This window comes from Pseudorca crassidens, chromosome 16 (genome assembly GCF_039906515.1).
Source record: "Pseudorca crassidens isolate mPseCra1 chromosome 16, mPseCra1.hap1, whole genome shotgun sequence".
Taxonomy (NCBI): Eukaryota; Metazoa; Chordata; class Mammalia; order Artiodactyla; family Delphinidae; genus Pseudorca; species Pseudorca crassidens.
The window spans coordinates 7845494-7873059 of NC_090311.1; the positions used below are offsets into that span (position 1 = coordinate 7845494).

Genomic DNA, 27566 nt, shown 5'->3' on the forward strand with positions numbered 1-27566 from the left:
CTGTAGACCTTTGCCCCAATTGTAAGCTGACTCCTCCTCTACTCGAGCCCCTTCATGAATATGCACATCCTGCTCAGGCCCCTTCATGAATATGCATGTACCCTTAGCTTAAAACCCCCAATTTTGCTGTTCAGGAACACACTGATTTGGGAAAGATGCCCAGTGTTCTCACTTGCTGCAAGTAATAAATCCTTCCTTCTCCCGATCTTCAGCTTCGGTAGGTCTTTGGGCTCAACACCCCCTAAGAGGTGAACCCAGTTTTTGCGTAGAACTGCTGTTAAATGATTGAGCTATGTTTTCACTTCTTGTTTAGTCTAATTTTGTTTTACTCTTTCATGTTTAGGGGTAGTCCTATTTTTCAACTTTTTCAGAAGTTTGGATAATAAACTTTACTGAATTTAAAATGGTTTGAAAGGAAATCTCATAATAAAGAAGCTATTGGTTGGGCTTCCCTGGTGGCACAGTGGTTGAGAGTCTGCCTGCCGATGCAGGGGATACGGGTTCGTGCCCCGGTCCGGGAAGATCCCACATGCCGCAAAGCGGCTGGGCCCGTGAGCCATGGCTGCTGAGCCTGCGCGTCTGGAGCCTGTGCTCCGCAACGGGAGAGGCCACAACAGTGAGAGGCCCGCGTACGGCAAAAAAAAAAAAAAAAAAAAAAAAGAAGCTATTGGTGATTTTGCATAGTCACAGAAGTCATTTTTTCTTTCCAGTCATCACAGACAGATAAAATCGGTAAAACTCGACTACTTAGAAAAATGATTATGTACTTGGATGACACAGCAATGGAAGATGGCTCTAAGTTTTCTCACTTCTCGCAATTTCTGCACCATTTCATGGCAGAGACTGGCGCCAGTCCACAGGCACAAACTGAGTAGTCTGCTTCATTTACTCTCCCCCGAGCCCTGGATTTAGAAGTCTTAGCCTTGAAACTGGAAATGTAGGCCAGTCCTCTGACCCAGCAATCTCACTCCCAGGACTTTATCTTATAAAGTCACAAAATGTCAGAGATAAGGTTCTCTATTGTGACACTGTTTGCAATACCAAAAGATTGGAAATAATCCAAGTGTCCAGTAATATGGGGCTATTAATGCAGGTATAAACAAAAGAATGAGGGTGATCTCTCCATATTGACACAGAGAGAGCTCCAGGGCATATTAAGAGGCAAGGTACAAAGAGTACATACAACCTGCTGTCTCAGTTGTTATAAAGTAGAGGAAATAATGACTTTTTAAAAAAAATTTTTTTTTATATTTATTTGGCTGTGTCGGGACTTAGTTGCTGGTCTTAGTTCCCCCTCTGCATGTGGGCTCTTAGATCGAACCCGTGTCCCCTGCATTGGAAGGCGGATTCTTAACCACTGGACCACCAGGGAAGCCCCATGTTTTTATATTTACTTCTATTGCATGAAGAATCATTGGAAAGATAAACAAGATGCTAATGTGAAGGGCTGCCCTTGGTGGCGACAAAAGCTAGATGGGCTTGGGGTAGGAAGAAGTCTTCTCAGTGTGTACTTTTTAATTTGTTTTGATTTGTAAATGAAGTAAATGTATTAACTATTTACAAAACAAAAAGAAGTTGCTTGGGGGAGAAAATGTCAGAGAGGAAAGTAGTTCTACAGATACTTGTAATTCAGATGTTTCCAAAGTTCCTTCTAGTATCAATCTTTGGATATTAAAGGGAGAATGGCAACTCTCTTTTGACCATCTGCCCAGTGGGGCACTGGGCTACTTACTATCCTGGATTTATCTCAAGCTTTCTTTTAGAAAATTAACACATGTGGGAAGGTGTTACCAAAGCTTGTTTATAGACCAGAAGAAGGCCAGTTCAGAGTGAAGTTCATCACATATAATCTAGCCCAACAGGGCTTCCCAAACTCCACGGAGAGGCATAGGGCCAGAATGGGAACAGGTAGCAGTAAAAAAAATAGTTGCCTTTTCTAAGTAAAATTTACTTCAGTAGATCCCAGTGATAAAATATTCTTGCATTTTCAATCAACACTTTTCTAGCCTTCTAAGTGTAATATATGATTTACTTAGATTTCAATAGGAATCTGTAGAAGAGGGGAGATTCAAGGCCAGATGATGATCACGATGACTTGGAAAAGAACCTTTACTCCTTATTGTAGATAAAAATAATAACGCTACGAGACACTGAGCTGCCATGTGGCTTAGAAGTGGCTGGATGTTTGAGTGCCACAGCTATGTGATCCTCTAGATAACCCATTTTACAAGGTGAGTAAGTGAGCCACAGGGTCTCCGGTTACCCAGGTAAGGATCAGTGGAGTTAGGAATGACTTCTGGGTTGTCCGATTCCAACGCCTGCATCTTAGCCAATATATGGTCTGGATGCTAGGTGCTCTGACAAGTTCATTAGAACATTGATCACAGTCAGACTCACACCCCCTGAAGTCAGGAGCTACATTTTATTGAATCTCTTGATTCTCTCAGAACTCTGCACAGTGTTTTGGAATTAGGAGGCACTACATAAATAGTTCAAATTAAATTAAAAATGGGGAGACCAAGATCGTAGACATCTTCTGGTGCTTTAATCTATATTTAAATTAATACAGATATCAGAAAACAAAAGTAATTTGTTCAGTCAATGAACTAAGTCAAACTTGAGGTGTCAGGGCAAAATATAATCTCTCATCCCTAATTTAAAGACTTAATTCATCTTTATCACTACAGTCCTTTTGGAGGAGAATCCAGGTCAAAAGAGAAGGGAAGGACCATATACCACTATTAAGGATGTGACAGCCACAAACACAAAGCATACTGGTAACCCAAATACCAGACTGGCATTGCTGTCTGTGACTTGACTTTCCAATATGTGAACAACTCTTGGCAGAATTCAGAGCAAAACAAAGTGTCTTCGACAAACATGAAATGATTTTATAATATATAATATATTTTATATAAATATATATATAATATATATAATATAATATATGTAATATATTATATAATATATATAATATAACATATATATTATATTATATATAATATATATTATATATAAATATATATAAAATATATATAAATATATATAATATATAAATATATATATTATATATATAATATATTTTATATAAATATACCTCATATATTTATTTAATAACATTTAACTTTGAAATTTAAAAAATCTTAAAATTACTTTTATTTACGTCAACAATGTTAGGAGAAAAGTTTAAATTATTTTCAATTAATACATCAGGTTTTCTGCAGGGGTGGGAGTCATTGTTGTTGTTTTCTTTCTTTTTTAAAAAAATACATGTGGTACATATACACAATGGAATATTACTCAGCCATAAAAAGGAACAAAATTGGGTCATTTGTAGAGATGTGGATGGATCTAGAGACTGTCATACAGAGTGAAGTAAGTCAGAAAGAGAAAAACAAATATTGTATATTAATGCATATATGTGGAACCTAGAAAAATGGTACAGATGAACCAGTTTGCAGGGCAGCAATAGAGACACAGATGTAGAGAACAAACGTATGGACACCAAGTGGGGAAAGCGGCGGGGGTGGTGGTGGTGTGATGAATTGGGAGATTGAGATTGACATGTATACACTGATGTGTATAAAACTGATGACTAATAAGGACCTGCTGTATAAAAAATAAATAAGATTAAATTTAAAAAAATAAATAAAATAAAAAATATTCTTGTGGCATGAGGGATCTAGTTCCCGGACCAGGGATTGAACCCAGGCCCCTTGCATTGGGAGCATGAAGTCTTAACCACTGGACCACCAGGGAAGTCCCATTGTTGTTGTTTTCTATAGTCCAACTAAAAAGAGTCAAAATTAAAGTTTTCAAAAGAGAATAAAAGTTATCAAAGCTCACACTTAGTTGGCCTCCATGGAATCAATAAAAAAGGAAAATTGCAAAATACACTGAACTTCCTAGTATCTGAATAGATAAGGATGTAAATGTTTAGCTAATACTCGAGGTTTCTATTATTTTATTTTTTAATTAATGAGCAATGTATTTTCCAAATAAACGCTGCTGTTAATTCACTACTTAATTTTTTGTCAAAAATTTTTACTTTAACTTTTTTTATTCTTAGTTAAAATTCTTACTTCTGATTAAGTGTCAAACACAACACATGATGGGGTGAACAGTTGGCTTCTTGGCTGTCCCATCACCTATGTCGCAACTGGCTGGGGCCCTTTACCTTGGAATCTTGGATTTCTCTGTCCTTAAAAGTGCTAGATTAGATCTTTAAGACTCTTCAGCTCTGGGCTTCCCTCGTGGCGCAGTGGTTAACAATCTGCCTGCCAATGCAGTGAACATGGGTTCGAGCCCTGGTCTGTGGAAGATCCCATATGCCATGGAGCAACTACGCCCGTGTGCCACAACTACTGAGCCTGCGCTCTAGATCCCGCGAGCCACAACTACTGAAGCCCGCGCGCCTAGAGCCCGTGCTCCGCAACAAGAGAAGCCACCAAAATGAGAAGCCCGCGCACCGCAATGAAGAGTAGGCCCCGCTCGCCGCAACCAGAGAAAGCCCGCGTGCAGCAACGAAGACCCAACGCAGCCAAAAATAAATAAATACATTTATTAAAAAAAAAACTCTTCAGCTCTATTTTGCACGTATATCTCTAATTCGTATCTTCAAAATAACTTACTTATTATGTCTCAGTATTGATAATTAGCTGACTTTTTAGCCCCGTGAATTGAGTCTCTTTTAAAATATTTGCTACTGAGTTGATTTAAATACCCTCCACCGAGTTGACCTGGTTAACCCAAATCCCTCTTCTGGTATTTTCTGTTCTCTTCCCCTGCTCAGGCTCCCAGGCATGCAGTATCCTCCATCTGCAGCCACTAACCCCAAAGATCCTCTCAGAGCCTCCCCTTCTGGACTCAGCTCTGTTCCCAATCTCATGCCTCGCGCTAAGACTCGGTCCATCCCCTTTTCTCTAGCACATAACTTTATAAACTTATCAGGCCCAGGTGACAATCCTTCAGTGCTTGGACAAGTAGCAAGGTGTTAATGGACAATAATGGTTTGAAGTATCCTTCTTTCAATCCAAGCTTCTGGGGTTTTGAATGGCTGTTATTATTCTAAGAGTGGGAAGGGCTTTGCCATCTAGGCTTCTAGAATCTCAGGATTGTAGGCCTGCCTCTACTCTGCCTCTAATTCCTGCCCCGGGGAATAAAGATGAGTTGGGGCAAGTGTAGAATAATAATTCCTACTAAAAGCAACATGGAGATGGGTTCTGGAAGGCTCTAAAAGTCCTGCAAGACATGCTGCAAGGTAGCTTCAAGAATTTATAGTCTGGGGACTTTCCCAGTGGCCCAGTGGTTAGACTCCACGCTTCCATTGCAGGGGCCATGGGTTGGATCCCTGGTTGAGGAACTAAGATCCTGCATGCCACGTGGCATGGCCAGAAAAAAAAAAAAGAATTTATAGTCTGGGTGGGAAGATAAGACATAGACAGAGCTAGAAATATACAGTAGTCAAACAATGACTGCAGGCAGCTCTGTGACAGGTGGACAGGCAGTGCTGAGGGTGAGGGGGGACTCTTTTGACCTGGGGAGTCAGGGAAGGTATCATGTGGGGATAGATAGAAACTGCAGCTGGAGGTTTTAGGTGGAATTCAGCTATGGACAAGAGAAAATAAGTGCCCCTAGCAGGCATATCCTCGTAGCAGAACCAGTATTTTAACTGCACAATTTCTGAATCTCTGCCTATTGTCCCCAGTTCAGATTTAAGTTCAGAACATTTACCAGGTATATCCTTCTTTAACTTTTCTCACTATTTTGCTTACCCTGCTCCTGCCAGCTCCCTGCCATTCTGGAGGTAAGGAGGTTTACTCTCCTCCAGATTTTTTTTTTAAGATTTTTGTTGTTGTTGTTGTGGACCATTTTGAAAGTCTTTATTGAATTTGTTACAATATTGCTTCTGTTTTATGTTTTGGTTTTTTGGCTGTGAGGCATGTGGGATCTTAGCTCCCTGACCAGGAATCGAACCCGCACCCTCTGCACTGGAAGGGGAAGTCTTAACCACTGGACCGCCAGGGAAGTCCCTCTCCTCCAGATTTAAATGCCTGCCTTGGCTCAGTGCAGCAACAGCAGGAGGCATGAGCTATGTATATTGCCAAGTCTTCTGTTGGAAGACATCTTTTAGGGTGAATATAATCTGGGGAAAAATGTTTCTTCTGCTGGGTAAAAATCACCAAACATCTTCTGAGTCTCATTACAAGACTTTCTCCTTGACCATCAGTGTGGATTTTCCTTTTTAATCATTTCAAGTCCACCTACACTTAGGCTATGCTAATGACAAGTAAAAACAAATTGGGCAATAGAGGAAGTGATGGAAAGCAAGAGGCTGGCATAATCCATAAATTGCTTTTCTGGTCACTGAATAATTGAGAGTTGCCTGTATAAGAAAATGAATTCTTTCCTTTTTTGTGTAGTTGCAGTTTTTCAGATGGTCCAAGTTGCAAGACTTCAGTTCATACCTGTTGAAGGAGCATTTCCTGAACTTCTCCCTCCTCCTAAAGAGACCCACATACTCTTGCCTGATGTGAAACCCCTTGCGGGGTCAGGCATGTAGGCACTCAAGGAACATTTGTTGAATGAACTAAATAAACTAATTTAGGTGTTGGATATCTGTGATGGGGTCAGTCTTTATATCATCCAGTTTTATTGTTCCCATATAATTAATAACTTGAATCTATAAGTAGTTTTAGAGGCTCAACAATCTTTGTAATGTATGCTCTGTCTTTACGTGTTTCTAGACTATGAATAAAATGCATACAAACAGAGCAGCTCTGTTTCTTGTTTGAAAACAAGCTGCTTTCAAGTCTAGGTCTCCAAGGGCACATTAAGCTGAAAAACAACTGCTAGTTATTTTTCAACCAGCTAGAAAAACCATAAAGTATTTCATGCTGTCTGTACCTCTGTTTTTCTGATAAGAGAGAAGAGATAAAACCCAGACATTCTAAGCAGTTTCTGGCCTATGGAAAGGTTTTAGTTAAAGAGCACCTTATCTGTAAGTCCAAAAGGCATTGCAACACATTTTGATGTTACTCAGATCTTGGGTGTCATGTCCCCTTCATGAATTCAGAAGCACCTGTTCCTACTTGCCAAGGCCAAACTGGGGATTCCTGGGCTCTCTGTAAGTGTTCCAAGAGCTGGGCTTGGCTTGACACACCTGCCCAGATTTGTAAGGCAGGACCATGGAGAAACAATTCCTCTCTGATCCTGTGAGCGCAAGGACCTAACTTCCAAGAAATTAATCACGTCGTATTCAGGGTTATGGAGGCACATCAACAAACCAAAAGGCAAAGTCCTACTCTCAATGCGCTCTAGAGAGGGCATGGCCATAACAATCAGAATAACTGACCTTGGTCTAAGGCAGATGGAGCCACAGAGGACTGAATCCCTTTTGGTGTGTTGCTCTAGACATCTGTAGACATGGGCTCTGATGTTTACAGCTTGGCCTTGTGCCCACGCATTTTCCAGCCCCTACCGTATAGCTTTGACTTTCCTTTCTACTTGGCTAAGGCTTATCTTAGCTGGTTCTCTGTGTTGAATGAGTTCCATTTGTCCTCCTACCCCATCTACTCCCCACCCTTCCCTACCCTGCCTGCGTCTCAGGAGGCTGCCCTGCAGGGACTGCCCTCATAGGGCTCCTTAGGTCTCTGGCTTCCTAATGGGCTCAGTCCATAGAGAACCCTGGCAGGAGATGGGAGGTCAGGATCTTCCTCACCCCAGCTCCCGTTCCTGGAGGTCACTGATGACCATTGCCCAGGCAGGTGGCCTCTCCTTTCTTTTTGTCTTTGGGTTCTGAAAACAGCTCCCTTTAAGCCTAGGGTTGACAATGGTCTTCCCTGGTGCACTAGCCCCGGGTTACTTCTCTACCTCTTGTGGTTTACACTTAAATAATTCCTATAACAAATACACCTCAATTTTCCATTTTGGAGTGTGCCACCTGTTTCCAGTTGGGACCCTGACTGATCAGGGCGGTCTTATGGAACACGGTGCTGATGTGCAGTTCTGTCCCTGCAGCTGTCTGTGATCACCCTCAGAGAAGGGGGGTGGCACACAGGACTGGGCTGCCCCTCACCTGTGGGATAACCCTGGGTAAGTCGTTTTCTCACTCCCAGCTCTGTTTCCAATATTTAACAAAAATGCTGTAGACTGGGGCTTCCCAGGTGGCGCAGTGGTTAAGAATCCATCTGCCAATGCAGAGGACACAGGTTCGAGCCCTGGTCCAGGAAGATCCCACATTCCGCGGAGCAACTCAGCCCATGCGCCACAACTACTGAGCCTGCACTGTAGAGCCCACAAGCCACAACTACTGAGCCCGCGTGCCACAACTACTGAAGCCCACCCGCTTAGAGCCCGTGCTCCACAACAAGAGAAGCCACCACAATGAGAGGCCTGTGTGCTCGCTGCAACTAGAGAAAGCCCACGAGCGGCAGCGAAGACCCAACACAGCCAAAAATAAATAAAAAAATAAATTTTAAATAAATAAAGTTAAAAAAATTTTTTAATGGTGTAGACTTCACGGTTTCCAGGTCTCTTACGATTCTTTAAAAAAAATAAATTTATTTATTTTTGGCTGCATTGGGTCTTCAGGCAAGCAGGGGCTCCTCTTTGCTGCGGTGCCCACGGACTTCTCATTGCTGTGGCTTTTCTTGCTGTGGAGCATGGGCTCTTGAGCACAGGCTCAGTAGTTGTGGTATATGGGCTTAGTTGTTCCGAGGTAGGTGGGATCTTCCCTGACCAGGGTTTGAACCCATGTCCCTTGCATTGGCAGGCGATTCTTAAACACCGCGCCACCAGGGACGCCCTCTCTCATAATTCTAAAATGAGTTTATCCTGGCCTATCCATTCTCAGTTCTGCGTTTCTAACGGGTTGTGGAGGGCGCCGCAGACAAACTTACAGTGTGTTGCCATCATTTCAGTATCTGCCAGCAACCACGAGGAGGTGGACAGTGCATTTTCCACTGCAGTGATGACTTACGCAGATGGCTTCAGAAGCGCAACAGCACTACAGCACACCAGGGTTCAAGGACATGGTGGGCGCGACTTTGCCTGGGGCCGGGATGGGCTGGCACCGCACACACGTAAGGCTCGGCGAGGCAAAGGCCTGTGAGCGCGGCCGGGGAACGCAGGGCTGGAAGTCCAGCCTGCCGTCCAGCCCCGCGAGGCGGGGGCCCAACCAACGTTTCATCCCTTCGGACCTTGTTTTCCCGCCAACAAAGGGAGGGCAGTGAGCGACCGAAGGAAAAGCACTGGCTAGGCAGGCGCCCAAACGCAGTGAACCGATGGCGGACCGGAACAGCTCGGCCCTGCAGGCGCGGGAGGGGCTCGAACCTGCGCTTCCAGTCGGAGTCTGGGATGCGCAGCGGCGGGGCGGAGGGCGGGCCCACGGCGATTGGTGCTCAGCCCTCCGCCGCTAGCCAATGGGAAGCGAGGGCGTCCCGGGGGCGGGGCAGAAGCTTCATCTTAAGGTCTGTGACGCGTTGCCGTCGCGCAGTTGCTCAGTTGACGCCGCGTGTCCCGGGCTGGCTTCCGAGGTGCCGCCAGGTATCCGCGCAGGCGCCGCGGGGCCGGGGCTGGGGTGGGTCCCCGGCGCCTCGGGCCGCGGCGGGTCGGGGGGCTGGCGTGGGCGGCTCCGGTCCCGGGTTCGGGGGGAGCCGGCTGAGGAGGCGTGCTGGGCCTTGACCGGCAGGCAGGCTCCGCCTCCGCAGCGGGTTTGCGCTGCCGGCGGTGGGCACCGGGATACCGGGGGTTGGAGAGCAGCCGGCCCGCACGCAATCCGGGCGGGCAGGGGCGCGGCGCATCCCGGCAGGGAGCATCGGGCGAGGGAGGCAGAAGGAGAGAGGCTGTGGATGTGGCACCTCCGCCTGCCCGGCCCCTCGGCGCGCGGCCCATGGGGGCGGGCGCTCTGCCCTCCCGGCCCGCAGTCCACGAACCCGTGCCGCGGCCCCAGGGGCCGCGGGGTCTCTGCGCCTCGACCCTGAGCCTCTCGGGCGCCTCCGGGTTTCCGGGGAGGAAGCCTTTAGGGCGCCGGCGCGTGGGACCGGGGCCGTGGCCCCCGCGAACACACTGGGTTCCTGACGTCGGCCAGGAGAGCGCATTCTGGACACGCGGAACTGCTCAGTAAATGGTGAATTTTTGCCTCCGGGGGCGGCGCCGACTATCGAGACTGGGTCCGAGTCCTTCCGGGCAGCTCCTTGGCCCTGCAGCCTACCTGCTCATCTCTCCCCTCCCCCAACCTATCTTCTTTTCCCTTCCAGCCTTTGTCCAAATAAAAAAGTCAGAAGTAGAGCCTTACCTTACAGTAAGTGCAGGTTTAATTACATGGTGTCAGGGGATTGGGGTCAACAGGGCTTTCAGCACGAACACTTCCTCCCTCGAGTTTCTTTGCCAACAGTGCTGAGCATGAATAAATTCTGGTTGATTTCATTGGGACACTTGTGCTCGGTGACCCACAGCCTCCTCCCTTTGTCACTGTATCTCTTCTTGGTGTTCAGTTTTACCTCTTTGATAAGGTGGTAAATTAAGGCGGAAAAGACGGAGGAGTGACTTTGGAATGAAGTGGCTTTAATAAATTACTAAACTCCAGGTTCTCAATTCTAAATCTTCGGATTTCTAAGAGTTTCTGTAGGTAAACTAGTTCTCTCAATTTGAATTTGGAGCTGTTCTTTAGGTATGTAATCCAAATTCTTCATCTTACTCATCTGAAAGAAACAATAGACTTCTTTCATTAAAATATCCTGGTACCGTCTTCAGAGAATCTAGTTCCTGACTATGAAAAAGATCCAAGTAGGAAAGTAAAATCTTTTAATAAGGACAAGATTTAAACAATAAAGCTTATTGTTTTGGGTTTGCAGTTTTTCCATGGTGTTCAAGATAAGTTTTGAATCTGCTCCCCAAAAAACCCAGTATAACTTAAAAAAAAAAGTTATTTATTTGTTTTTGGCTGCATTGGGTCTTTGTTGCTGCACGCCGGCTTTCTCCAGTTGCGGCGAGCAGGGGCTACTCTTCATTGTGGTGTGCAGGCTTCTCATTTCGGTGGCTTCTCTTGTTGCAGAGCACGGGCTCTAGGTGCGCGGGCTTCAGTAGTTGTGGCACATGGGCTCAGTAGTTGTGGCATGCAGGCTCTAGAATACAGGCTCAGTAGCTGTGGCGCACAGGCTTAGTTGCTCCGCGGCATGTGGGATCTTCCCGGACCAGGGAGTGAACCCGTGTCCTCTGCATCGGCAGGCGGATTCTTAACCACTGCGCCACCAGGGAAGTCCCAGACCCAGTATAACTTTGAATGGTAAAAATTCTTGAAAAGACTTTTTTTTCCTCAAAGAGACTGTATTACCACCCCCACTCTCTGCCTTTATTACAGTTACTTGTGGGCATATTTTATGCCCTTTCCTGAGTTCCTGGGGATGGGTGAAATCTACATTTAAAAAAAGTGGTGAGTGGATTTTGGAGGTGTGTGGAGGGAATGATCTAATGGAACCAATCCTTTTTCAGTAGTAATGCTTAAGGTGTTTGCCAGTGGCGCACTTGAGCTGACTTTGAGCCAGATTATGTAAAAAAAAAAAAAAAAAAAGGCCAAAAAAACTTTTGTTGGCAGAACTTTCCAAAAAAGACTGTACTTTTGAATGGTTGCCTCAAGAAAGGTAAATATTTGACAGATGTAGTAAAACCAAATTTATTCCTCAAGTGGAATATTTTAAGTGGCTTTTTGATGAATTTAATGCTGGTTTTTCTTTTAGAGTGATTTTAAAAAATAGTATTTCATAAGTGTCTGCTAAGTTAACTCTTCAAAACGCAGCGTTTTATGGAATTCTATTTTAGGTATGTTCTAGTATAGATAGGATGGATTAGATTGGCCAATAGTAGCTTGAAGAAGGACCTTGTTAATTGTATTACTGAAAACATTTAGTGTTAAAATTTTTGCTGTCAATAACAATTTGTCCTCTTCTCCAGGACCTGAGTGTGGGCGTAAGTTAAATGCACAGCCTGGAGTGAAATGATCTAATGAAGTGAACTCTTTTTTTTTTTTTTTTTTACGGAAGTGAACTCTTGATGGAAAGATCATTCTTGTTGACATCATGCTAGCCTCCTGTTAGAGTTAGACTCAGCTCTGTCTGTTAGGAGTGGGTGGGTGATTTAATCATCTCTCTGGATGGCCTTGCTATTTGTCACTGCCTTGACTCCTTCGCAAGTCCTAAGTCTGTTTAGGAATGACCTTGTTTATGTGACAGACAAGGAATCCCCAAACGTGGGCTAGGTTCTGGGGATGCAAAGTGAATTTTAAGACAGAGTTACTGTCCTTTTAAGGAGCCTAGTAGGATTCTAGTAAGGGGACAGGTGTGAAAACAAGAGTCCTGAAGTGTTAGGACTTGTGACAAAAATCTGTGCAAGGGTCCTGGGGGCCTTCAGAAGGTCTAATGTGGTAAATTCCCTAGGGAAGGGTGAAAAGCTAATGTGTATAGTATTTATGCATAGAAAAAAGTTAAAAGTTAATGGTTACCTCCTAAATATGGAACTGCAGGTCATTTTCTTGTGTTTCTAATTTTTTTTTCAATAGCAAAAAATTTTTAGAAGAACAAAAGCTGCAGTTTAAAAAAGAAACCCTGGCATTGGGTTTTTTTTTTTTTTTATATTGCAGAACTTGGCTAATTCCCTTATGAATTTAAGAGGGAACTAACTGAGTGGCTATTTTGTGCTAAGTTTGGTGCTTTAAAACAATCTCATTTAATCCTCAGTAATGGCCTTGAATGGCTTCAACTTCATTTTGCAAATGGCGACATTGAAGCTAAAAAAAAAATTGACAAAATCATCCAAATAGTTACTCTTAATAGCCTCAGCTAGAATTTACATCCTAGTCTCCAAACGCTGAGGAGCTTACGCTCTCCTCCTCTCCTGGTTTTCCAGGCCTTTCTGGAAGGGGAAGTTGTTGAAGTTGGCTGGTTTAAGCCCTCCTTAATTCTGTTCTAGTATTTCTTGTGTTGTGCCAGGCACAGTAACTTGAACCCAGAAGGTTTTTGAATAGAAATGTGCCTACAGGGCCCTAGTGCATCTGATGGATCGGACCACAGGACCCCTCGAATTAAATATTCAGAGTTCACCTTAAAAACCTTAATTAAGCACGAGTATTAGTAATGTTTTGGATGTTACTCTTTTGTTAGTAAGTTGTAGTTATATATGTATATTTTTAATTTATTTTAATTTATTTTATTTCTGGCTGCGTTGGGTCTTAGTTGCTCCGCGCGGGCTTTCTCTAGTTGCGACGAGTGGGGGCTACTCTGCTATGCTGTACGCATTCTTCTCTTTACGGTGGCTTCTCTTGTTGCAGAGCGCGGGCTTCAGTAGCTGTGGCACATGGGCGCAGCAGTTGTGGCTCATGGGCTCTAGAGTGCAGGCTCAGTAGCTGTGGCGCGCAGGCTCAGTAGTTGTGGCGCACGGGCCCAGTGGCTCCGCTCCGCGGCATGTGGGATCCTTCCGGACCAGGGCTCGAACCTGTGTCCCCTGCATTGATTGGCAGGCGGATTCTCAGCCATTGCGCCACCAGGGAAGTCCACACTGTAGTTATATTTTAATAAGACTGCCTGAACTCAGCATATAAATGGATATGTTGTCCCATTTCTTTTGTGAATGAGCTGAGGAAGTGTGTAAAATGAAAATGTTGAATTTAGATAATTTCAAAGATTCCTTTCACTCACCATATTGTGTCAACCTGTTAATTAACTTAGAAGATGCTGTTTAGAGAGTTTTTAATATATTTTTAATACCTCTCTCTTTTTTAATTAAAAAAAATTTTTTTAGTGCCTCTCTGCCAGGTTCTAATGAAGTCACAGAGCTGTAGACCCTGATAGCCAAATCATAGAGAATAGTTTTTATTTTAGAATTTGACCCTGCCCCCTAGGAAGAGACGAGTTTTTTTTGTTGTTGTTGTTTTGTTTTTTTGCGATACGCGGGCCTCTCACTGCTGTGGCCTCTCCCGTTGCGGAGCACAGGCTCCAGACGTGCAGGCTCAGCGGCCATGGCTCACGGGCCCAGCCGCTCCGCAGCATATGGGACCTTCCCGGGCCGGGGAACGAACCCGCGTCCCCTGCATCGGCAGGGGGACTCCCAACCACTGCGCCACCAGGGAAGCCCTAAATACAATTTTCAAAGGTTACTTTCCATTTACAGTTATCACCTTAGTTCTCTCTTTATTTTTCTGATTCTTTGGTAAATGTTGAACACATAGTTCATGAGTTGACATTTGTCTGCGCTGGGAAGGTTCTTATTCTCTACGCCTTCTCTTTTCTTTGGACAGGTTGGTGATATTCCTACTTGAAGGACATCATGTTTTCCAAACTAGCACGTTTGCAGACTGTTGCTGTCCTTCGTGGATTTCATTCTTCAGTGGCTTCTGCTACATCTGTTGCAACTAAAAAAACAGTCCAAGGCCCTCCATCCTCTGATTACATTTTTGAACGGGAATCTAAATATGGTGCCCACAACTACCACCCTTTACCTGTAGCCCTGGAGAGAGGGAAAGGTATGTTCCAACCCTTCCCACCCCTGCCCCTTTTACTTGCTTTACATTTTTGTAAACGTTGCTTTTATATTTTCTCACTATACATTTTTCCAGATGCATTTAATTTCTATATTGCAGATATGATTAATTCAACATTTTTGAGTGTCTGTTGCTTGCTGTGTTAGGTACTGTGGGGACTACAAAGTCGTGATGGACCTTGCCAGGAGGGAATGTACGATACATAAATAAAGTACTGTAATATTGCTGTCATTTTTTCCTTTAACTTTTATTTTGGCATAATTTTAAACTTAAAAGCTGCAACAGTAGTATCTAAATTTTTCTTTTACTCTTCACCCAGATTTCCCAAGCGTTAACCGTTTTACCACATTTGCTTAATCTCTTTTTCTCTCCAGACACACATACACAATACATTTTTTTTCTTGAACTTGTTTGAGAGGAAGTTGCAGACATGATGCCTCCTTACCCCAAATACTTAGTGTGCCTTTCCTGAAATACAAGGACTTTTTCTTACATAACAAAGTGTAAGTATCAAAATCAGGAAATTAACATTGGCACAGCACTGTTCTCTAATCTACAGCCCTGATCCGCATTTCACTTGTCGTCCTGAGTAGCAAAAGAAAATCTCAGCTCATGGGTTGCATTCAGTTTTCAGGTCTGTTTAGTCTAATCCAGAACCATTCCTCAGTCTTTGTCTTCTTGACCTTGGTATTTTTGAAGAGTACAGGCCAATAATTTTTCGTATAAACCTCAATTTGGGGTTAACTGGTAAAGTAGTGTCTGCCAGGCTTCTCCATTGTAAAGTTCTATTTTTCCCTTTTAAATGTCTTGTGGAGACATGATTTGAGACTGCAAATATCCTGTTACTCATCAAATTTTTGCTCCCACTTTTAGCATCCATTAACGATTCTTACCTGAATAAATGATTACTGATTGTTGCCAAATGGTGATTTAATCCACATTTTGAAATAACGGCCATAGCCAAATAAAGCCAAAGTTTATTACTTAGCTTTTGGCCAGAAGATGGTGCATAAGAGTATTAAACATTTTAATCATTTGCCTGTATTTTTTATTTGGGACCAGTACTGTAGTGTAGATAAAGCTCCTTCTGAACAAATGAAAATCTAGGTTTATATATTACAGAATTGGAAGCGGTTTGGTTTGCAAAAGTATTCTTTACTTACAGCAGCAGAGTGCACTCTAGAACCTGACTGCCTGGGTTCGAGTCCTGGTTGCATGTGTGCCAGCTGGGGCTAGTTATAATCTAAGCATCTACTCTGTACTTTAGGGATGGTAACACTCATAGGGGTTTTTTGATGAGATAAGGGACAAACGCACCTACCACAGTATGTTAGGTACATGGTAAAAATTAGGTGTTAAGCCCCTAATACATTTTAATATCTATGATCAACTTAAAAAAATTGTTGTAAAATGTACATGACATAAAATTTGCCATTTTAACCATGCAGTTCAGTGGCATTAAGTACATTTACAATGTTGTACAACTTTCACCTCTAGCTCGTTCTGGAAGTTTTTTTATTATCCCAAAAGGAAGCCCCATACACATTAAACAGTCACTCCCCATTCCTTCCTTCTCCTAGAACCTGGCAGCTACTAACCCATTCTCTGTTTCTACAGATTTGCCTGTTCTGGATATTTCATATGAATGGAATCAGACAACATGTGACCTCTTGTGTCTGGCTTCTTTCACTTAGCACAATGTTTTCAAGGTTTATCCATGTTGTAGCGTGCGTTAGCACAATGTTTTCAAGGTTTATCCATGTTGTAGCATGCGTTAGTACTTCATTGCTATTTATGGTTGAATTTATTCATTTTATGGATACGCCACATGTTTGTCCATTCATCAGTTGATGAAAGTTTGGGTTATTTCCACCTTTTGGCTATTTCGAATACTGCTGCTGTGAGCATTGGTGTACACATTTCTGTTTGAACACCTGTTTTCCACTTCTTTTTTCTTCCCCTTCTTCCTAGGAGTGGGATTGCTGGGTCATATGGTAGTTTATGTTTAACTTGTTGAGGAACCACCAAGCTGTTTTCAACAGCTCTTGCACCATTTACATTCCAACTAGTGATATATGAGAGTTTCAATTTCTCCACATCCTTGTCAATTCTCGTTTTCCTTTTTAAGAAAATAACCATCCTAGTGGGCGTAAAATGGTATCATTGTGGTTTTGGTTTGCATTTCTCGAATGACTCATGATATTCAGCATCTTTTCATGTGCTTGTTGGTCATTTGTATATCTTCTTTGGAGAAATGTCCATTACAGTTCTTTGCCCATTTTTTAATTGGGTTGTATGTCTTGTTGAGTTGTAGGAGCTCTGGATACTAGATCCTTATTAGATAGATATATGGTTTGGGAATGTTTTTTCCCATTCTGTTGGTTTTTACAGTCAACCAGTTGATTTTTATGTTATGCATAACTTCTTCCTTTAAATTCCAGCTTTAAATTCCAAACTTCAGTTTTCCAGGAATCAAGGTTCCAGTTTTCCAGGAATAAAGGTTTCACTCCAGAGTTAATAAAATCTCTTCTTGTTATGCGGGTTTTTTTTTTAAATGGTGTGTTTTTGTTTTTATATTTGTTTATTTAATTAATTTATTTGGTTGCGCTGGGTCTTTGTTGCGGCAGGCGGGCTCCTTAGTTGCAGCTCGCGGGCTTACTTAGTTGTGGCATGGGAACTGTTAATTGTGGCATGCGTGTGGGATCAAGTTCCCTGACCAGGGATTGAGCCCCGGCCCCCTGCATTGGGAGCTCGGAATCTTAACCACTGTGCCACCAGGGAAGTTCCTTGTTATGCTGTTTTTGTTAAATGTGTAATTTGAAGCTGGACAGATGAAATATAATTCCTTATAAACCAAGGTTTATTATGCTTGAGCTAAAACATGCCTTAACCACAATTCTATGTTAACTAAAGGTTCATATGTAGGTATTCAGAGGGCTGGCTAGCAGTCTTAGTCTTTTTTTTTTTTTTTTTTTTTTTTGTTCCCAGACCAGGAATCTAACCCGTGCCCCCTGCAGTGGAAGTACAGAGTCTTAACCACTGGACCTCCAGGGAAGTCCCTGGCTAGCAGTCTTAGTCTTTGAACTTTATGTAATGTGGTGATTTTTTCTAGCGTTATTTTCCTTATATATTTTAGGTATTTATGTATGGGATTTAGAAGGCAGAAAATATTTTGACTTTCTGAGTGCCTACAGTGCTGTCAACCAAGGGCATTGTCATCCAAAGATTGTGAATGCTTTGAAAAGTCAGGCGGACAAATTGACCTTAACATCCAGGGCCTTCTACAATAACGTGCTCGGTGAATACGAAGAGTATGTTACTAAACTTTTCAACTACCACAAAGTTCTTCCTATGAATACAGGTAAAATACTTCCTTTTTTTTGTTGTTAAATAGCTGAGAAAATCTTATAATTTTCTGATCGTTTAAAACATGTTTTAAAACTGAGAGATGTTCTCTTTTGGTAGGAGTGGAGGCTGGAGAGACTGCTTGCAAACTTGCTCGTAGATGGGGATATACTGTGAAGGGGATCCCGAAATACAAAGCAAAGATTGTTTTTGCAGGTATGTGAGATTCACCATTAACTGCTGTGATCGAAACGTACAGTATCAGTTACCATTTTAATTTACTGATGAAATAGTTCAGATGTGTTTGCCTCATGTGTCGTATGTTAATTGTTGAATGTTTCATAAAAATGGAAGGATTTCCTTTTCTTAGGTTTATTTCCAAGTATTTCTTCATATGTGGGATTTTTCTCTCCGAAATAACTCCCTACTCCTCCCTCCCTAAAATGAGTGACTATATGACTTGTTTCCCATCTGCTTATCTGATTTTTTTCATAGCGGTTTTCTGGTTAATTAGACGGTCTTGCCGATGGAGCACTTTTTTGTGAGGTTGTTGACGTTGGGTTGTGTTCAGGTGGGACCGTGTCTTAGGTATGATCCGATGATTGAATCTTAGTATTTGAGGATTACTGTATCATGTCATTAGAAGCTGCTGGAAGAGGAGGGCTGGAGTTGCCCTGGGTATATTTCTGTGAATGGTTGAGAGGAATGACTTGAATCCTGACTGGGGAGACCAACAGTTAATCCAGATTATCCATATAGACTGACTTTGGGGATCTTGATAATGATGGTCAATGGATAGGTTCTGACTTTTTTTTTAAAGCTCTGATTTTAATTTTTTAAAACATAAAGTATGGGTAAGTTTGTCACTGCACATGGTCAAGATTCATTTTTGTGATGGTTGAAATAATTAAATATTTTGCCTTGTGGACACACGCAGTTAAATTATAAACCCCATAATATAACAGAATCCATAGTTCATCTAGTGGCCAGCTGTAGCTGGTGTTTGCGGGTGGGGGCGACAAATTCCTGTTTCCGAAGTCTCTGCACAGCTCTGTGGTCTGCCATTTTGCAATCTTGTACCTTAGTTGTAGGACAACAAAACTGTCTCTTGCAAACAAAAATGGCATTTCTGGTGATTTCGTTCTTACAGACTGTGTCCAGTCTCTCTCACATTAGCACAGGGTGCAAAGGTGTTTCACCCAGGTGTTGAAAGAAGCTGATGAGTCAGTGGGTGGAGACAGAAGACTGTCCCCAGTGCATGTCCCTTATACTGCAGGGTAAGCTGCGGGGCGTGAGACTCCTGAGGCCGATGCAGGAGAGCAAGTAGGCTTATGGTCTAGTGTGCGTTTTGTCTTAAGTCTGGGCAGAATCAATACGCTGTTGCTTGTGGACAAGTCAAGTGGGGATTATTCATAGTACTCATAGCTGAGAGAGGCTTTGCAAGGGTAGTATTTATGGATGCTTTGAAGCCAACTTAGAATAATTCAGTACTGGGTTAATTGAGTTGCAGCTGGCAGAAGTGGTGGGAAGATATTAAAAAAAAAAACAAAACACAACAGGTGGGAGACCCTCCAAGCCTCTCTTATTCTACTGTTTCTTTTCTTCCTTGGGTTTAACCACATTGAAATTATGTTGTGCATTTGCTTCACTAGTTTACATTGAGGTGTTTCTTCCCTATTAGCATAGAAGCTCCTTGAGGGCAGGGAGCTTGCCAGTCATCATTCTATGCCTGACACCTAGAACAGTGCCTGACATTATTATTATTTTTTTAAATTAATTAATTAATTATATTTATTTTTGGCTGCAATGGGTCTTCGTTGTTGCGCGTGGGCTTTCTCTAGTTGCAGTGAGCGGGGGCTACTCTTCATTGCAGTGCGCAGGCTTCTCATTGCAGTGGCCTCTCTCGTTGCAGAGCACGGGCTATAGGGCGCACGGGCTTCAGTAGTTGTGGCACATGGGCTCAGCAGTTGTGGCTCGCGGGCTCCAGAGCGCAGGCTCAGCAGTTGTGGCGCATGGGCTCAGTTGCTGTACAGCATGTGGGACCCTCCCGGACCAGGGCTCGAACCCGTTCCTCCTGCATTGGCAGGCGGACTCCCAACCACTGCGCCACCAGGGAAGCCCCGTGCCTGACATTATTAATCAGTCCTCAAACTATTAATGAAATAAATTAATGGGTAAAAATTGTTCCTGAACAAAGGCAGATGTCTTTTAGCACATAACAACTTATAACAGCAAGGAAGGCAAATTGAAAGTGTTCGAACTGCTTGAGGATATTCTATCCAAATGAAATTTAAAATTCATTCTATTGAATAGTTAGCCTGTAGTGTTGGATTTTTAAAAGGAAAACTGCTAATTCTCTATGAAGGGTAGTCTCTTTCTCATATCACTATAATAAATGTGTCTAGAAAAACCGCCTCTAGAAACACAAGCATCGAATGCTTCACTTGTTAGGGCTTGGGATTATTGAAAGAAAAGACAAATACCTATCCTTAGGGGCTATATATTACACTTCGGAGGCTCAGTAGAGAAGTGCCTAAAATAGTAACTGCAAGGCCAGACCTCAGTCATATGAACCAGGGTGTTTACTATCAGATTTTGTTTAAACAAATGAGCTCACTGGAGGCTCTCTAAAGCAAACCCTTGCTTTTTTGAAAATCAAGCTTCCTAGGGCATTTGTGGGGGAACAGTGCTTATTACATTGGGGGGTTTGATTGAAATAATGACTTTATTTCTTCTTTCTAGCTGGAAACTTTTGGGGTAGAACATTGTCTGCTATCTCCAGTTCCACAGACCCAACCAGTTACGATGGTTTTGGACCATTTATGCCGGGTTTCGAAATCATTCCATATAATGATCTGCCTGCTCTTGAGGTACTTCATTTAGCATCATGGTGCTTTAGTTCATAGTAAATAGAACGTAAATTTGTTGAATGTATGAATGAAAAACAGATATATGATTGTACTGAGAATCTGTTGTATTAAAGTTAGGCCAAGATTCACCCTTGTTCTCTGTAATGGTCAGTTAGTTTCCAAGTTTCCAAGTTTCCAACATGGGGAAACCAGGTTCTGTGGTCTAATCCTGACAACCAACTAACCACTTCAGATTTATCTCCATAAGTATTAACTTGGGTATTACCTGTTAATTACTTTAATAGACAAAATTAGTCAGTTTTCAGCCATTCAGCCAGCTTTTTAAAATTATGAAGTGGAAGAATTGTAAAGTAAAAAGATACACTTTTAATGTATCTATTCAATTTTTTTTTGTTTTTTGGCTGCGGGGCTTGTGGGATCTTATTTCCCTGACCAGGGATCAAACCTGTGCCCCCCTGCAGTGGAAGCAGAGTCTTAACCCCCGGACCACCAGGGAATTCCCTTTAATGGCGTTTTAAAAGGCCACTTTCATTATTTTTTTTTTATTTTATAAATTTATTTATTTATTTTTGGCTGCGTTGGGTCTTCGTTGCTGCGCGCAGGGCTTCTCTAGTTGTGGTGAGCAGGGGCTACTCTTCGTTGTGTGTGGGCTTCTCATTGCGGTGACTTCTCTTGTTGCGGAGCACGGGCTCTAGGTGCACAGGCTTCAGTAGTTGTGGCACGCGGGCTCAGTAGTTGTGGCTCACGGGCTCTAGAGCGCAGACTCAGTAGCTGTGGCACACAGGCTTAATTGCTCCGCGGCATGTGGGATCTTCCGGACCAGGGCTTGAACCCGTGTCCCCTGCACTGGCAGGCGGATTCTTAACCACTGTGCCACCAGGGAAGTCTCTCATTCGTTTTTATTTACAGTACATTTAAGTATATATTAGAAAATAAAGGATGGAGTAGCTTAAAGCTGAGATATTTAGAGCTTTTGGTAATTGAATGTCAGTCAGAAAAGTTATACTTTGAAGTCAGAATATAAATTAGTGTGAAAACTTAATTGGCACACTTATTCTTAACGGGAAAAATGCACATTATGTGATTTCAGATTTCCAAATGGGTTTGAAAGGAAGTTACTAAAAACATTTTCATGCTGTTTTTGTAGCGTGCACTTCAGGACCCAAACGTTGCCGCGTTCATGGTGGAACCAATTCAGGGTGAAGCAGGCGTTGTTGTTCCAGATCCAGGCTACCTTGTGGGCGTGCGAGAGCTCTGCACCCAGCACCAGGTCAGCCACCTGCCCACCTGCCTGCCTCTCTTGGGGTTTGGCTGATAGGATAAATGCAAAGATTACATCACCTCTCCACTAGAGGGAGACTTCATTCTGAGAGCTGCAGAACTTTCTAGTGGTGATAGAACTTTCTAGCAGCAGGCTGCAAAGAAGCTGACTTTCTACTGGCTGGGCCCTGGCAGAGCTGCAGACTTCTGGGCGCTAACCACGGTTCCTTCCTCTCTGCTCCGGCAGCCTGTACTCTGGTCCTTCTCAAACCCTCTGTCGTATCCCTTTGCTCCAGAATTTAAGCTCTCTCTCCCTCTTTACTAATAAATGTTGTGGAATAAACGAGGGAATTTAGTCCCAGACAGTAGTTATGTTCAGAAACCCCCCACAGAACCCTTTGTCTAAGTGCCTTACCACTTTGTAGGACAGTGCAGAATGGGCCTCTGGGGACTGAGTGGCCTGACACAGAAATAACTGTGTGTCTACAGGGTTTTCACAGGACACTCTTGAAGTTGTGTGGGTAATTAAAATGTTTTCACAAATCTGAGGGGATGTCAGAATGACAGATTTGTGCAGGGAAGAGTAAAATAAAGATCACTATTTCCCTATGGAAATGAAAACGATAATTAATGCTGTTTTGTTGTTTTCCAATAGGTTCTGTTTATTGCTGATGAAATACAGACAGGATTGGCCAGAACTGGTAGATGGCTGGCTGTTGATCACGAAAATGTCAGACCTGATATGGTCCTTCTAGGAAAGGCACTTTCTGGCGGTTTATACCCTGTAAGTCCAATGTTCAACCTCTCTTTCTCTTCCCTATTCTCATGAATCCTTAAGATATTTTTACATTAGCCGACTGTGACAATAGTGCCTTTCTGATGGTTTGGTTTAACTTAGTGATATTTATATCTATATCTATATCTATATAGGTCACCTGGAATACGTGTAATAAAAACATTTCAGAGTTCCATGGGGTGACCCACTTAGTTATTTTAACTGAAGAATTGAGTGTGCCTTGGAATTTGCTCTGCTGCATTTGTTTGGATGGAAACATTTTATCCCAAAAGTACTCCTGTAGACCTTTATGCTTTTTTCCCATAGTTCTGAGACATAGTATTACTAATTGTTTAAAACCATGACCGACCAATTAATGTAGAGATTGGAAAAATTAATGTTTAACTGTAATTCTTTTCTTGGGTTTGCTATTCAGAGCCAACAATTGGTATGGACTAAAGGGCTCTGAATATATAGTGCAGAACATTGTTTTCTAAACAGTTAAACAAAGCATTTCACCTTGAGAGTGGAAAGAATTCTAAATTACATCACTGCAGAAGTAGCTTGCTTCTTTCGGTTCCGAAGTGCTATTCTGTGCCATTGCAGTGTGCCTGATGTGCTTGGAACGTGCTTAGGGCACCACTCAGCTTGTCACTGCTAGTTAAGGTGGCAGATGTGTAGCACTTGTTGGTTGAAAGTTTATGTCAAATTTAGTATCAGCTTCATAAATATTTGTGTTCCTGGTAAGAATAAGAAGAGTTCATCTGAGAAAAGACTTGGTCAGCGCTGAAGTCTCTGTCTTTCAGGTATCCGCAGTGTTGTGTGACGATGAAATAATGCTGACCATTAAACCAGGGGAACATGGTTCAACGTATGGTGGCAATCCACTAGGCTGCCGAGTGGCCATCGCGGCCCTGGAGGTAAAAACTGGTTGCAGCTGTACAGTAGCTAGTCCTGGAGGTAGTGTTGAAGTGCCTTTTAGGTTTGAGCCCACTGGTGTGATAAGAAATGTGATAGGATTGCCGAGTATTACAGAACATGAAGTACAGAGGAAAGGGTTTAGGGGCAAGGCATTCTCAAAAAGTAATTTAACCTTGGCCTAGTAGACGGGAATCCTCCAGGGGCTTCCCAAGTTTGCAGTCTCCTGGGGCTTTTGGCCTGTAGGCCCTGGCCTGTCCACATCGAACTCTCACTCTGTGACCGGGCCTGGCCTGTGAAGCCTCTGGCGTAGCACATGTGGCTTTTTGTTTTTGTTGTTGTTAAAGTGTGGATTTGAATGCTTTTAGACTTTTCCTCAAGTGCCTACAAAAGGCATAAAATTATTATCTCTGAGGATGGACTTTTTAGGGAAAAAAACAAAGGGAACTCTATTGCAGTTAAAAAGTTAAAGTATATTTAGTCCCATTGATTTATTCACCTAAGAAGAAAATATATCAGTTGCATTAAACAAATTTTAATCCTTATTTTGTCACAGAATCAGATTGATTATGGGTTTATGACTAAAGCAAGAGTCTGTCTGAGCTAGCGTATGTTAGATGATTAGAAATCAGACTGGTACAGGCTTTGGAAAGTAGCAATGGAAGGTACGTTACTCTGGTCTGTATCTGATCATGTTCTTCCTGTGCTTACAGTCCGCATTCCCCTCCAAAGAACAATGTAAAAGAAAAGGCAGTCTTAATATTTCTGTAATTTCTCTTCAAACATAGGTTTTGGAAGAAGAAAACCTTGCTGAAAATGCAGAGAAAATGGGTATCATCTTGAGAAATGAGCTCATGAAGCTACCTTCTGATATTGTAACGGCTGTAAGAGGAAAAGGATTATTAAATGCTATTGTTATTAGAGAAACCAAAGGTACGGAGACAAAATATTTTACAAGATATTACTGTTATAGGAAGAGCTCAGAACACGTTCGCTATTTTATCTGGTCGTTGGTTTCCTCTGTTTGAAACTGTTGACTGGCCTCCTATTGACCAAGTCTTTTAGGCTCTGCCTAATACTCTTATTACCTGATTTATATTAATGGTCTTAAAAATATAGCTCTTTCCGGGCTCCCCTGGTGGCGCAGTGGTTGAGAGTCCGCCTGCCGATTCAGGGGACACGGGTTCGTGCCCCGGTCCGGGAGGATCCCACATGCCGCGGAGCGGCTGGGCCCGTGAGCCATGGCCGCTGAGCCTGCGCGTCCAGAGCCTGTGCTCCGCAACGGGAGAGGCCACAGCAGTGAGATGCCCGCGTACCGCAAAAAAAAAAAAAATATATAGCTCTTTCCTACATGAAGGCACATATAACTAATTTCACCTATTTTCATTTCTTTAAGTCATTTGTTATTCTGCCTTCGGTTATTTATGCAGTACTTGGAGATTTCAGTTTATTTTCTGTTAGGAAGTCTGCACAGAGCACTCTGTAGTCCCATTTCCTCTTCGCTCTCCTTTCCTCACTCACTTTCGTACTTTGCATATCAGTAGAGGTAGTAGGAGCAGTAGTGATAACAGGAATGATGATGATGATGTTGATAATAAAAACAACCCCTGCTGCCACTTAACTGAGTGTTTAGTGTCTAACACATCATTTCTAATCCTTAAGCGTTCCTTGCTGGATTTTCTTGCCCTAATCCTTCCTTTTAAAACAGTGATTTTAACCTTGAGTGCATTTTAGAATCACCCGGGGAGCTTTTTAACAATTAATCCAAGCCTAGCCTCGCTGCAGAGATACGGATTTGATGGGTCTGGAGTGGGGCCCATACATTGGCCGCGACCCTTTCGGTGATTCCGATGCAGCCAGGGTTGAGGGTCGTGAGAGTGAAAATGATGAGCGTCTAGTTGTGCCAGCTCAGGAAGCAAATCCAGGTTAGGAATGTGTAGTGTTCACTACGTTTTGAGTATTGCTTATTCTATGCCAGTTAGTTACCTGTATCATATCCCAGTTCTTTTTGTATTGGTTCCTTGTGTAATTAATTACATCTGCCTTAGCATGTAAGTTTTTTGCTAGGTCTTTTTCACTTACGAAAAACTAACAAAAACCATGTCTAATCATACCATTCAAACCACTGCTGAAAAATAACTTCATTTTTAAGGGTAAGAACAAAGCAAGCTTGCAACTCAGAGCTGCGTTTCTTGAGTTAGGTCCTGGGAATTCTGTTTTGCCAGGCTGCCCTGGCCCATGCACGCTGCAAGGGAATGTTTAAACGTTTATCTTGGATCAGCATACAAGTTTGACGGTTTTTCTTTAGATTATGATGCTTGGAAGGTGTGCCTGCGACTTCGAGATAATGGACTTCTGGCCAAGCCAACCCACGGTGATATCATCAGGTTTGCACCTCCACTTGTGATCAAGGAGGATGAGATTCTGGAAGCCGTGGAAATCATTAACAAGACCATCTTGTCTTTCTGAGGGTGACAGTTTTCAGTGGTGCCTGGGAGCCAGCTGGAGACAGGCAGTTCATAAAACTGAGTTTCTGCACTTAATGCGGGCATATTCCACTCCCCCATGTTAAGGGCTTTTAAAAAAATATATGTTTTTCAGTTCATACATAATAGAATGACATTTATAAACGTGCAGTTTGCTGTGTAACATAACTAAGAGAATGTCCTGGCATCTTATTTTCGATTAAGAGTGGGTGTGTGTGTGTGTGCGCGCATGCGCGCTTTCTAAGGTGAGATGCATCTCTCTATATAGACAGCCTTTTAATCAAGCCCCTCAGCATAATTTATATATGTTTTAATAATTTCCTCGCTGGTATAAATTGTATTTGAAAAAGTTATAGGAGAGTATTGCATAGAAGATTAGCTTAACCTCATAAAGTTGAGTCATAGTCATTGTATTTTAGGAAGGATTAATGGTGAAGCTTATAAAAAATACTAGATTTAAGTAAACTCCATATTGGCTAGCACCAAGATGTATTCTATGAATGTCATTACTTTGAATTAAGAATTATTGTTACAAAAAAAAAGAATTATTGTTTAACATTCCTAGATTATGTTTTATGTTTTAAGTGTTTGATATAATTTGTAAAAAGTGTTTATTTTCAGTGTTTCTTTAAATTTAAAATAAAGCTCATATTTAAAATGTCTGCGCTGGGACCAGTGTGTGATTACTGCGGTGTTATCAATTACCTCACATTTTAAAGCCCTCTGAGAATGTTCTTACCTGATTTATTTCATGTGTTTTCTAAGAACATTTTGGTTTCTTTGGTAATCTCTAGAAAAACAAATTATAAAAAGTCTCTTTTAGTACTACCTTTTCCGCTTTCAAAATAACTGCTTTTTCCCCATGTGTATACTAGTATTTACCATTTTTATTAAAGTATCCTTGTTATGCATGGTATTGTTTCTGTTTGTTTGTTTTTACCCGAACAGTATTTTGGATGCTTTTCTATGTCAGTAGTCACAAGTTTATGTCATTCTCTTTTTGATGAAAAAATTAATCAGTCTATCTAAGAAAGAAACGGAAAATTTTATTCGGGCCAAATTGAGGAAGCTCTGAGAACTGTTTCGCCGCCTGTTAGAAGTCAAAACAGGGACATAAATATTGCTCTTTATGGTTGGCGCAGTGGTTAAGAATCCACCTGCCAATGCAGGGGACACGGGTTTGAGTCCTGGTCCAGGAAGATCCCACATGCGGCGGAGCAACTAAGCCCGTGCGCCACAACTACTGAGCCTGCGCTCAAGAGCCCGCAAGCCACAGCTACTGAGCCCGCATGCCACAACTACTGAAGCCTGAGCGTCTAGAGCCCGTGCTCTGCAACAAGAGAAGCCACCGCAATGAGAAGCCCACACACCACAACGAA

At 42.5% G+C, this 27566-nt stretch overlaps 1 protein-coding gene across 2 annotated transcripts in view; it reads left to right on the forward strand.

The window, feature by feature from the left end:
* The window catches only part of OAT (ornithine aminotransferase), a 104809-nt gene extending 77960 nt beyond the window's left edge, over nt 1–26849 (forward strand). Inside the window, exons 1-10 of one of the 2 annotated variants that reach the window (XM_067709105.1) lie at nt 9448–9546; nt 14291–14515; nt 17670–17894; nt 17999–18094; nt 20621–20748; nt 21896–22018; nt 22664–22792; nt 23590–23703; nt 24490–24634; nt 26010–26849. In XM_067709105.1, the coding sequence (XP_067565206.1) occupies nt 14320–14515; nt 17670–17894; nt 17999–18094; nt 20621–20748; nt 21896–22018; nt 22664–22792; nt 23590–23703; nt 24490–24634; nt 26010–26170 (1317 nt within the window). In that variant the 5' untranslated portion in view covers nt 9448–9546; nt 14291–14319 and the 3' untranslated portion in view covers nt 26171–26849. Of the gene's footprint in view, nt 1–9447; nt 9547–14290; nt 14516–17669; nt 17895–17998; nt 18095–20620; nt 20749–21895; nt 22019–22663; nt 22793–23589; nt 23704–24489; nt 24635–26009 lie in introns of those variants that run through there. The other variant, XM_067709106.1, reaches the window with a different exon arrangement.
* The last annotated feature ends 717 nt before the right edge of the window (nt 26850–27566 follow it).